Here is a 16,285-nt window from a genome sequence, read left to right on the forward strand (position 1 = left end):
ACCCTCCTCTGCATAGCCTTATCTAGAGCTCGTGCCTTGTGTCCATATGATATTGTTAGGACTAGTATTCCTTCAAATATACCCATTTTTGCCCTCCCAGATATCAGTCTCCACATATTCTTTAGCCGTCCCTGAACTTTTGCCTCCACTCTTACCCCATGACTCACTTCCACTTCCATAGTTCCATTTACTGCCATGTCCATTCCCGGGTATCTAAAACAATTCACTTCCTCCAATTTTTCTCCCTTTAGTGTTCCTGACCTTGATCCATTCATGGGTTGCCCAGGGTCAAGCGCATAGGTTCGAATCCTGGTTACAGCAATCAGTTCACAGTCAACCCAGCTGTTCATCCATCCCTATGGGTTGGAAACAGAAGGAGTCATGCAGGGAGTGCCCATCCTCCTCGAAGGCTCAGTGGGGTGTCTGAATGTGTGTGGATGTAACCAAGATGAGAAAAAAAGGAAAGATAGGTAGTATTTTTGAGGAAAGTAACCTGGATGTTCTGGCTATGAGTGAAATGAAGCTCAAAGGTAAAGGGAAAGAACGATTTGGAAAAGTCTTGGGAGAGAAGTCAGGGATTGATGAGAGGATAAGAGCTAAGGAAGGAGTAGCACTACTCCTGACGCAGGAATTGTGGGAGTGTGTGATAGAGTGGAAGAAAGTATGTTACCATTACTTCCCAGCAAGGTATTGGGAGGGTTAGTGATAGCTGCTCAATATGCCAATACTTTAGTAGTTGTCAAGTTGCACTCCTTTGATGCAGGTAGCTGTCTTTTCTCTCTGCCTCATCCACACTTGGACTCCTGGGAATGTTTACACAAACATTTAATCTTTCCATGTCACACACTACGCTTGACATCAATTAACTCACACAACTAATTCTTTCTTAATCAGATTTTCCTGTGAAGAGTGCTATGCACTAACCCCTCCTTTTGGTGAAGTGGTAGGAGCAGTAGATAGAAGTAGTAGATAGGAACATTAGACAAGAGCATTGGGTAGAAATATCAGGTAGAAGTAGTAGGTAGGAGCATTGGTTGGGAGCATTAGGTAGAGATAGTTGGTAGGAACATTAGGTAGGAGACTCTGAAAACAGTACATCAGAATTAACCTCTGCCAGTTAAGGGTGAGACACTAAAGGCTGAGATGCAGCACTGGAGCCCAACAGCTATGGAAACTATTTTACCATAGCCATCCTGTTGAGGGAGTTCCTAAAAGAAATAGGTGTAAAAGATATATATAGATAGATAGAAGCCAATGTCATATCTTCCTCCAGCAGTTCTCATTTCTGTTTGACCCCATGTCAAAGTTAAAAAAAAATTAGATCACTTTTTTGTTCATTGCAATAGTTTGTATTATCATCCTCCCATAGTATAATCCTTATTGCCCATGCCACGTGGCATATGGCAGTAGCATTTCAATTGGGGGATGACATGGGTGATTATCCCTTTGAGCTATATAAAGCAAAATAAACTGACTCAATTGTAAATATGATTTATATGTTTGTATGGTTATTTTACACTTTTGATCCCTCAAAAGGAAAAGTAAACATACATATATGCATATTTGAATGTAGCAGTGATATACATCAGTGACCAATGAAAAAACTATGTACATTTCACCACCTTTCTAAAATGTTATCATGTGTTCATAATAAAAAAAACTCCATGCATCATATTAATTTATTTCACTGAACAACACTCTTTTGTTTACTGCTATCAGCTGTTTCATCTTATCATATATCATAAATTTATTTCTCTTCAGTAATGGCTATTACTCTCATGATAAATATACTTTTGTACAACAACTATATCTAATTTTAAGATAATTAGACTAATACAAGTATACTTATCATCTAAAGAGTCCTAGACTCTCAAAGATATAGCATGTTCTTATGTATTTTGAGGTTTCCATCATTATCTTGGTGAGTTCATAATTCACCCCTTTGACCAAATCCTAGATACACATCTGCCATGTGGTGATCTTTGCACTACTGGTTCTAGCAGTCTTTCCGCTAGTGATGATTTGCACACTTCTGGTGATAACATCAGCATCAATGCCCAAAGTGGTATTTGGCATTGTTAAGCAAATTTAGAAATTGTTTTGGAAGTTGGAATTTTCATTATCCCCAGTATGATGTACTGGTCATGCTGAACATACAAAATCCCTTCACACGGTATCATTAGTCTTTGATGTTTGAGTTATATTTGTTCTTTCAGGGTTTTGTTCTTCCTATTCCTCTCTGTATCTGTGTCTAAGCTTGTGATAGCTTCTTGCCCTCTCATGTCACTTTCCAGTTTTCTCTCCTCCATACCTGAGATGGTGTCTCTTATGACTGCTTGTATACTTCCCATAGTATCGTTTCCCATAGTATTTCGTGTCTCACTTTTCAATGCTGGGTCAGATTCTATGGTGCATTCCAGAGCACCTTCTGTTACAATATTTCCCATCTCTGTATCTATGTTTGCATTTGTGATGGTAGGATAAGTTCGTTATCCATTATTCACTGAATGATGGTAACAGTTTGGTAAATTTTTTTCTGTTGGGTATGGGAGAGTTCTTGACAGTACTTTTACATGAATCAAAGAATGTAGTACCTGCAGGACATATCAAAAATATGTAGTCTTCTCGAAGTGCGCTTCTGACTATTTTTACTTTCGTAGAGCTTATATTTGCATAAGGAAAGTTAAATATTTCCTGGCAAATCAAACATGTAATGCCTTGATTATGTCCTTTGGGAGTATACTTATACATAAAACAGTTATCTGTCACATTTCTTGTCCTTTCGATGTGTGCCTTCTCTTCTTACTCTCTCCTATGTTATGTTTCCAACTAAATTTTTCAATTATTACAGTAGTATTTATTACAAAGAATACAAAGTAATAGAAAAGAATTCAAACAGCAACAGATCTTTGAGTTCTTTTAAGGCTGTTTGTAATAGTGGATCAATCAGAAACTGACAGATTAGTGAGGACTGGGCAAAATCTGCTCTTTTAATTACTTCAGTTGTCTTCCTCTCTAATATGTTTATTACTTCCCTCCTTTCCTCTCTGATATATCATTTCACCTCTTTCTTCCTCTTTCAATCTTTCTCAATGGTTCCCAAGGCACTGTTGATCACCACAAATGACCAGGTTGCACTTCAATCTTCTTTAAGTCTTTCTCTTACTTTATTGAATGCCATCCCTCTACTTCCTGAGCTGATCTTGTATCTGACATCAAGATGTCCTTGGCTGTCTATTCTCTTAACTAATGAATCTTCATCAGGATTACCACATCAGTGGCAGTATTTGTGCACTAAACAATACAAAATCACCTCTTTCTCACCTCATGGGTCTCGAGTCTCCCAGCCTTGATGCCATCTGGCGTATAACCTTTCTTCATAAGACATCGTCCGTGTGTTTCATTTATTTCCTTCTCATTTCCTCCTACTATATTTAACTCTTCAACTAATTTAACTTCATGTGTCATGGTGTTCCTTTCCTCATATCAGTATGCTAAAGTCCTCTACACATGGTCTTTCATTGTACTCCACAAAGATTGGTGTGGCTCCGCTCAAGATGATCTTCATTTGAATAAGGTCCATTCTTTTTCCTTCCCTAATGATCTGGAACAGTTCATTAGATTCTCAACATGAGTTCATGGTCATCTTAGTCACTCCTCTAATACTTTACTCTTTTTCGCACTATAGATTCACTATTTCTGCTCCCTTGGGTTCTTTAAATCAGAGCCAAACACAATTCACATTCAAAACTGGGCTTGTCATATCCACCGTATATCCCTTTTTGAAAACAAAGGAATTCAAACAGCAACAGACCAATGGGTCCTAATAAGTAGCTGGTATAAGAGATCACAAACTCATAGAGTAGCGTAGTAAGAGTAGAAAGACACACATATTTCAAAGAGAAAACACGTAAACTTTTCATGCAACTAAGAAGGTGCAAATAATGTCAGTCATAAGTCTGAAGCAAAGTGTTTATCAGATCTTACTTAAAAGTGTATATGATAATTCTTTCAACCATTCTAACTGGTGAATCATTCTACATGTTAAAAGTCCTGTTCAAAAAAATTTACTTCACCTCATTTGAGGTAAAACATTTGCCCATGAGCTTTTTGTCCAATACTACAAGTAAAGTCAGATGAATCGATCCTTAAGTGGCTTGTTAGTTCGAGTTAATGGTAGCCTTTGATGATTTTGAATACCTGTATTAGACCACCGCTTAATTGTTTCTTTTCAAAGAAAATAGATTTAAGTTGTTTAGTCAGCTCTCATAAGACTTGTTTCTCATTCCAGGAATCACCTTGGTAGTTCACCTTTGTACTCACTGTTCTATCTGTCTGTCTTTTTAATTTGGGTGACCAAAATTACACACAATATTCAAATTGGGGATGCATCGATGACTTGAAAGGGGTGAGAATAATTTCCCTGGCCTTAGATTTGATAGCCCTATAAATCCAAGAATTTTGTTCACCCTTTTTACTACTCCTGTGCACTGCTTACTTGGCTGTAGGTCTTTTTCCTCATTTACTGTTTGTAGTTCAAGAGAATTCATACTGTAGCTTGCCCATTCATTTTTGCTACTGTACCAATGTGTAAAATTTTGCACATATTGATATCAAGATTCACATTCCATTTGTGAGCCCACTCCATTAGTTCCTGTATGTCTATTTGAAATTGCAGGCATTCAGTTTGTGTTGTAGATTTATTTCTCATCTTGGCACTGTCTGTGAATTTCAATATCTTACCATGCAGCCCAGTATCAAAATAATTGATATATATGAGAAAGAGAACAAGTCCCAAAACGGATCCCTGTGGCACACCAATTGTTACTTCTAACCATTATGAGGCTTGACCATTAATCACTACATTTGTTTGTGGCTAGTTGACCAATTTCCTAACCATTGAAGTACACCCTTATTTATACGTGTGACAACTTTGGTTTGTAACCTTTGATGTGGAACTTTATTGAATTCTTTTTGAAAATCTAAATAGGTGACAGCTTTTGCTTTACTTTCATCATATATGTTGATTATATTGTCAAAAAATCAGGCAGATTTGTCATACTTGAGGGATTTTATTTGAAACCATTTTCATGGAATCTTTTATCAAGTAATGGTCCTCTGAATGGTCAATAATCTTATCTCAAATGATGGTTTTCATAAATTCACCAGCTACAGATGTAAAGCCCATTTTTTTAAGTGGTAATTTCCTATCTATCTATCTATATCTCTGACACCCATTCCCTCCACTATTCATTAACATTACAGTATCATCCCAGATTTACCTGTCAAAAGCAATGCAAAGATTGGTAAAATTTGCAAGTCTAAGATATGGTACTTTTTCATGAAACATGTTTACCAGTATTACAGGCAATGTTGAAAGTTAACTCAAAAGTAATTTGCTGGTGATTACTTGTACCAAACTTTTCTCCAACTAGCCTTGTTTGTAGCGAGAACTAAATCTAACATTCTCATTGCATGTAAATTTCTCAGCTAATTGTATTATGTACTGTCAAGCAAATTTATATAGAACCCATGCCCAGAGCTACTGGAAAAGGATTCTCTCATATTAACTAATGGCTTTGATATGGGCTCAGTGGTCTTCCGTGCAATTATTCAACAACAAATTTCCTTGAGACTAGCACTTATTCACAGGCCAGGATGCCTCTAGATGTGCACATGTATAACAGGGACAAAGTTCAACATCCCCTCTAAATCTTTATCCCTTCAGTCATACTTGACTGAATTTTCTTTAGTGTTATCACGAGGACAGAGTGTATCAAGCTATTCATGTCTTCCTTTCTCTTGGATCTCATTCCATGTTCTTTTCTGCTTAGAAGCACTACAAAGTTAAAGGGCCAAATACACTTTTGATAACTATGCTGTGTTATTTGTGTTATTCATCAAATGGTAACTCTTCTTGTCTTAAACCAAGAGCATCTCCAACAACTGTAATTCATCCTTTCTTACTTCTTTTTTAACTGTGAGTTCATGGTTAACCCTCCAATTAATAAAGTAGATCTTTCTGACACCCATCGTTCATCTAACTACTTTAGTTGATTCCCTATCTTGTCCTTTACCCCTTCCCTACCTCCTCCTGCTGACTGTATGTCCCCTTCTTCTTGGACATGCTTTGGTCCAGACCATTGCTAAGAAGCGAGAATGTTATAGCCCTTCTGTTGCCTCACTGCTCTAATTTCTGCAGTGTCCAAGGTTTTCAAAACTCTCAACTCACTTTCTTAACACTCAGAATCTCATTCCCTTCCTTCAGATCACCAGTAAAGCTTACCTAGTGTAGAGGTTACCTCTTATTTTTTCTCCTGTTTCTTTCACTTTTAGTTCTTCTTTCATATGGTTATTGATGAACCTTTTGTAAAAGTCCTTGACATCTTTAAAGCATGTGTCATGTCATGGTATAGCACAAGAATTTGGTTTCTAAACTTTCCTCCTTTAGCTTCTCTGCTTCTTTCTGTGTACTGATATTTAGTTTCCCTTCTGGTCATTCCGTTGCAGTGCTGGTTGATGGAATGTCTTTTCCCCATTATCCTGTCAGCACTTATGCACACCTCTGTTCTCTTGCCTATGGGCTTTTTCCTCTCTATATTGATTTATTTTTCTTTGCCTCTAACCCTGTTTACTCTTATATTGATTCCACTCTCCAAACTTTTAATTCATTCTCCTCACTCCAGTGTTCACTCCTTTTCTAATACTTAACATATTCCCTCTCTTAACTCTAAGTTTTCAATAGCAATCCATATATGAATTTTTTTTTTCATCCTATCAAGGTTTTCATAAACAATTTGTGTTTGATCAATCACAAACCATGAAAAATTCAGTTTACATGTTTATATATATATATATATATATATATATATATATATATATATATATATATATGTATATATATATATATATATACTATATGGGAGGGTATTGATTGAGAGGGTGAAGGCATGTACAGAGCATCAGATTGGGGAAGAGCAGTGCGGTTTCAGAAGTGGTAGAGGATGTGTGGATCAGGTGTTTGCTTTGAAGAATGTATGTGAGAAATACTTAGAAAAGCAAATGGATTTGTATGTAGCATTTATGGATCTGGAGAAGGCATATGATAGAGTTGATAGAGATGCTCTGTGGAAGGTATTAAGAATATATGGTGTGGGAGGCAAGTTGTTAGAAGCAGTGAAAAGTTTTTATCGAGGATGTAAGGCATGTGTACGTGTAGGAAGAGAGGAAAGTGATTGGTTCTCAGTGAATGTAGGTTTGCGGCAGGGGTGTGTGATGTCTCCATGGTTGTTTAATTTGTTTATGGATGGGGTTGTTAGGGAGGTAAATGCAAGAGTCCTGGAAAGAGGGGCAAGTATGAAGTCTGTTGGGGATGAGAGAGCTTGGGAAGTGAGTCAGTTGTTGTTCGCTGATGATACAGCGCTGGTGGCTGATTCATGTGAGAAACTGCAGAAGCTGGTGACTGAGTTTGGTAAAGTGTGTGGAAGAAGAAAGTTAAGAGTAAATGTGAATAAGAGCAAGGTTATTAGGTACAGTAGGGTTGAGGGTCAAGTCAATTGGGAGGTGAGTTTGAATGGAGAAAAACTGGAGGAAGTGAAGTGTTTTAGATATCTGGGAGTGGATCTGTCAGCGGATGGAACCATGGAAGCGGAAGTGGATCATAGGGTGGGGGAGGGGGCGAAAATTTTGGGAGCCTTGAAAAATGTGTGGAAGTCGAGAACATTATCTCGGAAAGCAAAAATGGGTATGTTTGAAGGAATAGTGGTTCCAACAATGTTGTATGGTTGCGAGGCGTGGGCTATGGATAGAGTTGTGCGCAGGAGGATGGATGTGCTGGAAATGAGATGTTTGAGGACAATGTGTGGTGTGAGGTGGTTTGATCGAGTAAGTAACGTAAGGGTAAGAGAGATGTGTGGAAATAAAAAGAGCGTGGTTGAGAGAGCAGAAGAGGGTGTTTTGAAATGGTTTGGGCACATGGAGAAAATGAGTGAGGAAAGATTGACCAAGAGGATATATGTGTCGGAGGTGGAGGGAACGAAGAGAAGAGGGAGACCAAATTGGAGGTGGAAAGATGGAGTGAAAAAGATTTTGTGTGATCGGGGCCTGAACATGCAGGAGGGTGAAAGGAGGGCAAGGAATAGAGTGAATTGGAGCGATGTGGTATACAGGGGTTGACGTGCTGTCAGTGGATTGAATCAAGGCATGTGAAGCGTCTGCTGTAAACCATGGAAAGCTGTGTAGGTATGTATATTTGCGTGTGTGGACGTGTGTATGTACGTGTGTATGGGGGTTGGGCCATTTCTTTCGTCTGTTTCCTCGCGCTACCTCGCAAACGCGGGAGACAGCGACAAAGTATAAAAAAAAAAAAAAAAAAAAAAAAAAAATATATATATATATATATATATATATATATATATATATATATATTTATTTATTTATTTATATATATATATATATATATATATATATATATATATATATATATATATATATATATATATATATATATATGGGAGGGTATTGATTGAGAGGGTGAAGGCATGTACAGAGCATCAGATTGGGGAAGAGCAGTGTGGTTTCAGAAGTGGTAGAGGATGTGTGGATCAGGTGTTTGCTTTGAAGAATGTATGTGAGAAATACTTAGAAAAGCAAATGGATTTATATGTAGCATTTATGGATCTGGAGAAGGCATATGATAGAGTTGATAGAGAAGCTCTGTGGAAGGTATTAAGAATATATGGCGTGGGAGGCAAGTTGTTAGAAGCAGTGAAAAGTTTTTATCGAGGATGTAAGGCATGTGTACGTGTGGGAAGAGAGGAAAGTGATTGGTTCTCAGTGAATGTAGGTTTGCGGCAGGGGTGTGTGATGTCTCCATGGTTGTTTAATTTGTTTATGGATGGGGTTGTTAGGGAGGTGAATGCAAGAGTTTTGGAAAGAGGGGCAAGTATGAAGTCTGTTGGGGATGAGAGAGCTTGGGAAGTGAGTCAGTTGTTGTTCGCTGATGATACAGCGCTGGTGGCTGATTCATGTGAGAAACTGCAGAAGCTGGTGACTGAGTTTGGTAAAGTGTGTGAAAGAAGAAAAATGTGAATAAGAGCAAGGTAATTAGGTACAGAAGGGTTGAGGGTCAAGTCAATTGGGAGGTAAGTTTGAATGGAGAAAAACTGGAGGAAGTAAAGTGTTTTAGATATCTGGGAGTGGATCTGGCAGCGGATGGAACCATGGAAGTGGAAGTGGATCATAGGGTGGGGGAGGGGGCGAAAATCCTGGGAGCCTTGAAGAATGTGTGGAAGTCGAGAACATTATCTCGGAAAGCAAAAATGGGTATGTTTGAAGGAATAGTGGTTCCAACAATGTTGTATGGTTGTGAGGCGTGGGCTATGGATAGAGTTGTGCGCAGGAGGATGGATGTGCTGGAAATGAGATGTTTGAGGACAATGTGTGGTGTGAGGTGGTTTGATCGAGTAAGTAACGTAAGGGTAAGAGAGATGTGTGGAAATAAAAAGAACGTGGTTGAGAGAGCAGAAGAGGGTGTTTTGAAATGTTTGGGCACATGGAGAGAATGAGTGAGGAAAGATTGACCAAGAGGATATATGTGTCGGAGGTGGAGGGAATGAGGAGAAGTGGGAGACCAAATTGGAGGTGGAAAGATGGAGTGAAAAAGATTTTGTGTGATCGGAGCCTGAACATGCAGGAGGGTGAAAGGAGGGCGAGGAATAGAGTGAATTGGATCGATGTGGTATACCGGGCTTGACGTGCTGTCAGTGGATTGAATCAGGGCATGTGAAGCGTCTGGGGTAAACTTCCTCCAGTTTTTCTCCATTCAAACTCACCTCCCAATTGACTTGACCCTCAACCCTACTGTACCTAATAACCTTGCTCTTATTCACATTTACTCATAACTTTCTTCTTCCACACACTTTACCAAACTCAGTCACCAGCTTCTGCAGTTTCTCACATGAATCAGCCACCAGCGCTGTATCATCAGCGAACAACAACTGACTCACTTCCCAAGCTCTGTCATCCCCAACAGACTTCATACTTGCCCCTCTTTCCAAAACTCTTGCATTTACCTCCCTAACAACCCCATCCATAAACAAATTAAACAACCATGGAGACATCTCACACCCCTGCCGCAAACCTACATTCACTGAGAACCAATCACTTTCCTCTCTTCCTACACGTACACATGCCTTACATCCTCGATAAAAACTTTTTACTGCTTCTAACAACTTTCCTCCCACACCATATATTCTTAATACCTTCCACAGAGCATCTCTATCAACTCTATCATATGCCTTCTCCAGATCCATAAATGCTACATACAAATCCATTTGCTTTTCTAAGAGAAGAGGTAGTGAAAGCTTTGCGGAAGATGAAAGCCGGCAAGGCAGCAGGTTTGGATGGTATTGCAGTGGAATTTATTAAAAAAGGGGGTGACTGTATTGTTGACTGGTTGGTAAGGTTATTTAATGTATGTATGACTCATGGTGAGGTGCCTGAGGATTGGCGGAATGCGTGCATAGTGCCATTGTACAAAGGCAAAGGGGATAAGAGTGAGTGCTCAAATTACAGAGGTATAAGTTTGTTGAGTATTCCTGGTAAATTATATGGGAGGGTATTGATTGAGAGGGTGAAGGCATGTACAGAGCATCAGATTGGGGAAGAGCAGTGTGGTTTCAGAAGTGGTAGAGGATGTGTGGATCAGGTGTTTGCTTTGAAGAATATATATATATATATATATATATATATATATATATATATATATATATATATATATATATATATATATATATATATATTTTTTTTTATACTTTGTCGCTGTCTCCCGCGTTTGCGAGGTAGCGTAAGATATATATATATATATATATATATATATATATATATATATATATATATATATATTATCCCTGGGGATAGGGGAGAAAGAATACTTCCCACGTATTCCCTGCGTGTCGTAGAAGGCGACTAAAAGGGAAGGGAGCGGGGGGCTGGAAATCCTCCCCTCTCGTTTTTTTTTTTTCCAAAGGAAGGAACAGAGAAGGGGGCTGGATGAGGATGTTTCCTCAGAGGCCCAGTCCTCTGTTCTTAACGCTACCTCGCTGACGCGGGAAATGGCGGATAGTATGAAAGAAAGAAGATATATATATATATATATATATATATATATATATATATATATATATATATATATATATATATCAAAACAGTTTTGCTCATACATTTGGCAGCAGATCACATCTCCCTACCACCCATCTTTCCCCAAGGTTGTTCATTACTTTCTTGTTTTTGCTTATTTCTTCTATAATTGTAAGTTTATATACAAATGTTTTTGCATTAATTATTGTATCAACAATAATTAAGTAGATTTCTTGCAGCATACGTAATTCTACATATGATTATTATGTTTTCAATTCTTTTCAACTAATGATATAATGTAGAATTACTTCATTTCCATAAATATTCACTGAAAACAAATTCAAAATGAACTTTTTTTTTTTTTTGTTGGGGAGGGGATGGCAATATGTGCAACTCAGGACCATGAGACTAATTTGGACTTTTGTAGCATCTCTTAATGGGAAACAGTAACCAAGCCAGATTCAACACTGCAGTACTCTATTGAAGTGTCCTACATCTCTTTATGAGTGTCACTTGTTTTATACTGTCAGATTTCAAAATGCTATAATTCATCCTTGAAATAACAAATGTGTTACCCATAGCTATATCCCCAATTTTATCGTGGAGATTCCACACAATGAACTTCACAAAACATGCTTCCCAGAAGCTGGGGATGTTATACATGTGTTACTTTTATTTTTCTTTTGAGCAGCTATTCAATATGCACAGGATCTCACCTACCCAGGAAGAGTGAAATCAAAAGCATTTTGCATTCATAACCCTTCTGCTTTCACCCTTCTTCAACCATCCCTTCCTGTCCACTGTAAATGTTGCTTCTCCCTTTCTGTTTTACTGAGATTATTTTGGCTGGTACTGTTGTGAGTTGTCATCGTGTTTCTCAGCCCATAAGACTGATGGCATGCAATTGTCTGCTTCTTCTGAATGGAGACAAGCCACTTGAAAACTGACTGCTATGATACCTCCATCTTTCCTCATACAGCAAAATGCTGAAGTTCACTCTGTAGATTTCATATTTTTCTTTTCTCATAACCTTTCCACCCTCAACTCTTTGGTCTACAAATACCTTAGGAATTGAAATTAATCCCAGTTACATTTTTCCTGTTTTATATCAATTTTTGGATGAGTTGCATAAACTCAGCTTCAGTTACTATACAGCTGTTTCATGTGATATCTACTAATGTTTTTGATAGGAAAACATTTCTTGTCACAGTAGTTACCACTGAATTAACAAGCCCCTTGGTATTTTCCAAGTGGCCAATGTGATATTGATTATTAGAAGGTTTAAGAAAACAGTATTATATATGCTTGGACATGCTGATTAAAAATGAGAACTTTGTAGAAAGCTCTAAATCAGTTTTAGGTCCAGTGTAACAGCTGACTGAAAGAATCTTCCTTTGCATTGAAAACATTTTGTAATAGAAATTGATTATTTTAAAGGAAATCAAATGGAAGTGTTTATTCCAAACTGTTGAAGCTGAGTTTTTCTGATTGTCTGAAGGTTTTGGACCATGAGTAATGTAAAAATCTCCTACAGGTGGGACTGGAGCTCAGCGATCATTGGAGAGAGGAAATAAGACCCACACAAGCTGGTCACAGTGTTCCCATCGTCACCACTCACAAGGAACAATCAATTAATTCATGTGTCTTAAATCAGTCATTTGATGATGTAAAAAAGACAGTTTTTTATCAGAAAGTTAAAAAAGCATACTCATGTCCTTACTGTTCATTTCGTGCTTCCCATAATTACTTGTTGAAGTATCACATACGTACTCATACAGGTGAAAAGCCATATGCTTGCCACCAGTGTTCTCAAAGTTTTGCTACAAAGAGTACTCTTAGAACACATATCATGACACATACTGGTGAAAGACCATACTCTTGCAGTCTCTGTTCATGGAGTTTTTCTCGCAATAGCACTCTAAAATCTCATATGATGACCCATACAGGTGAGAAACCATACTCATGTGATCAGTGTTCATACCGGTGTGCACAAAAGAGTGATTTAAAGAAGCATTGCTTCACACACAGCAAGTAAAAGCTCTAGCTTTTGAAACTATATAACTAATACAGAACATAAAAATTTGACATTTAAATGTTAATTGAAAAAGAGAAACTACAAATTAAACTTTTTATGCATATTCATATTTTGATTGGAATGATCTTTGTATGGATAGTGTTGGTTTATGCAAATGATTTATTAATGAGTTGATAGTTAAAACATTTCTGTAGACTAATACATAAGGAGATGGGATTGAAGATGTATGAGTTCATAAAATTTTGACAGGCAGGAGTGTCATTAGTAGCTGAAAATATACTAACACAGGGTAATTAGGATGCTTATAAAATTTATGAAGAATATAGTATGATATACATGTATCTCTAATGTCATAGATTTGAGAGAAAAGATTTTATTGACTTAATGTCATGTTATCATATCAGGTTCAAACTGTGATCCTGTCATACTCAAGCATTCAAAATGTGAACACTGAAATTCTTTCACGCATATAAGGTAACAGTCTCCATCATTAATGAATGATGACATCCCAAGTGTGACTCTTAAGCTTTCATCCCTGAGTTGTTGAGGTGCTCAGCTTGATTATGAAATGTTTCAAAAAAAGAGAAATGCTGGTGAAGTATGTTATGTAGTGATACTGAAACCTTAGCATGGTATAGGACAAATGTCAGAAAATTAGTTTTGTATCAGCCATAATGGATATACTGCAAGCCTCAAGTACCTTGATGTCATATCAAAATGAGCCTCTCAAGACACCTGGTGGTGCAAAAGACCAATTTCTCCCTGAAAACAAAAAGAGCCCTCCATCTATCAGTATCCTATATAAAAAGAAATGAAGTTTAATCTCTATGAACAACCATTTCTTCTTAAAGAGGGAGTGAGTGATAAAAAGAGAGAGCTTTGCCCTTTTTTGGAAATTATAATAACCTGTGAGTACTCCCATCATCAGTACCTCATGACAGATCACCTTTTGCAAACTGCTACCTGCCGCTATCAAGGGAACACATTGTGTAATGAGTTGAAATCCAGATTTAGCAAACCCAAACTTCTGGAACTGTAAGAAAGTAAAAATGGAAAAAATAAATTTTTGCTGGCTGGCCCCTTCTTTAGAAGAAAAAGTCATTTTAGATCTAATTCAATTTTTTTCCTAACAGGAGTCAACCAGTGAACAAGGAAATGAGAGCATACCCAATTTAGAGCTGATGGGAATTTTAGGATCTTACTGTGGATATAGAGTAGTGAACAGTGGGCTTGAAAAAGATGCCTGCCAGACCCTCACATGCCATACGAGGAGTGCCTTGCAGTTCCAGACCTGGTCGAGGGTAAATAAAAGTGCTGGCCCAGATCTACAGCCCTTTAACATTAATCTCTTCCAAAAAGAAGTTCCTAAGACATGCTAAAAAGGAAGCCATCTTTCTGATATCATGGTCATTGGCTTTCAAGACAAATGGAAACTTCAGGATGTTTTTTTGTGTGGCATTGTCTCTTGTTGACCTAGGAAGTTTAGAGGTTAGAGAGAGAGAAAAGGATTATCTAGAGATGCCATCTGTGGAACCCACACAGGTTTTGAAAAAGCTTACTGGACAGAGATTGTGATGAATGTCCTTGTCATGTCCTTGTCTTTCCACTTGGAAATAACGATGCCTGGTTATTATTCATGAAGACTGAGAAGGTTGTTGTGATGAAACATGTAATGAATCATATGTACTTTATGTCCTAAAGCTGGAGTGAAGAGAAACAAGGACTATTGAAGTGAATCTATGATAGGAAAACTGGAAAAGAAAATTTTAGATTGTAGAGGATCTAGAATGAGGTAACTCTCAAATCTGGAACTTGGGGTCATCACTAAAGAAAAAAACAATGATTTGTCAGCTGTCCCACTGGTAAGATCAGCTTCATACTTACATGAATGGAGGTTTTGTGGTGCAGAAGTATCATTGTTTAAGGTATTGAGTAGTGTACCCTTGTTATGCAGGAGAGCAGCAAGAAAGTAAAAGGCACATGCCCTCTGAAATAGTGACTTGTGGCTCTGTTTTTACAAAATTATTAGAAGGGCCAACAAATTATTTATCTTCATGGCTTTTAGAGGTTCTGATATACTGAGCATGGTACTTGGCTATAAAGTTTTCTTACTGGGATTCTATAGCCAGAGAAGAGAAATTCTATACTTAAAATGTCCGAGACTGAGTATTTATACCTGGTATGGCCATCAGAGTTTGAGTAACTGGAGTAAAATTGGGCTGGATTTGAGCAGTGTTGAAGATGGTGAAGAATCAAGACCATGGCCTCCAGAAGAGTGATATTAGTATTACTTATGCCAAAATAAACCTAGAGAGAGGGTGTCTGTATTATGGTTTAGAAATCTTTTATTTGAAATGTGTATACCAGAAACACAGCATTGCATTTGGTGATGAAGTCTACCTGAGGAGAGATGCCTGGGGTAATGACCAATCTGAAAATTGTTTTCTCCTAATGCTGCATTTTAAACAGTGTCTTGGACGTGGACAGAGCATCAGCTCACCTGTGTTCTGGGAGCATTGAGGAATGTGTGGTAGGTGAGAATGTTATCTCGGAGAGCAAGAATGGGTATGTTTGAAGGAATAGTGATTCCAACAATGTTATACGATTGCAAGGCATGGGGAATAGATAAGGTTGTGTGGAAGAGGGTGGATGTGTTGGAAATGAAACATTTGAAGACAATATGTGGTTTGAGGTGGTTTGATCGAGTAAGTAATGAAAGGGTAAGAGAGATGTGTGGTAATAAAAAGAGTGTGGTTGAGAGAGCAGAAGAGGGTGTATTGAAATGGTTTGGTCACATGGAAAGAATGAGTGAGGAAAGATTGACAAAGAGGATACATGTGTGGAGGGAACAAGAAGTGGGAGACCAAATTGGAGGTGGAGGGATGGAGTGAAAAAGATTTTGAGCGATCGGGGCCTTAACATACAGGAGGGTGAAAGGCATGCAAGGAATAGAGTGAATTGGAATGATGTGCTGTCAATGGATTGAACCAGAGCATGTGAAGTGTCTGGAGTAAACCATGGAAAGTTTTGTGGGGCTTGGATGTGGAAAGGGAGCTGTGGTTTCGGTGCATTACACATGACAGTTAGAGACTGAGTGTGAACAAATATGGC

The 16,285-nt window shown here is 37.9% G+C and overlaps 1 protein-coding gene across 5 annotated transcripts in view; it reads left to right on the forward strand.

Annotated features, from left to right (window-relative positions):
• The window catches only part of LOC139755988 (uncharacterized), a 540,334-nt gene that overhangs the window by 412,216 nt on the left and 111,833 nt on the right, over positions 1-16,285 (forward strand). Inside the window, exon 6 of one of the 5 annotated variants that reach the window (XM_071674890.1) lies at positions 12,674-13,189. The exons of the other annotated variants lie outside the window; for them this stretch is intronic. Within the exon in view, the coding sequence (XP_071530991.1) occupies positions 12,674-13,174 (501 nt within the window). The 3' untranslated portion in view covers positions 13,175-13,189. Of the gene's footprint in view, positions 1-12,673; positions 13,190-16,285 lie in introns of those variants that run through there. 5 annotated transcript variants of the gene reach the window in all.

This window comes from Panulirus ornatus, chromosome 20 (genome assembly GCF_036320965.1).
Source record: "Panulirus ornatus isolate Po-2019 chromosome 20, ASM3632096v1, whole genome shotgun sequence".
Classification (NCBI taxonomy): Eukaryota; Metazoa; Arthropoda; class Malacostraca; order Decapoda; family Palinuridae; genus Panulirus; species Panulirus ornatus.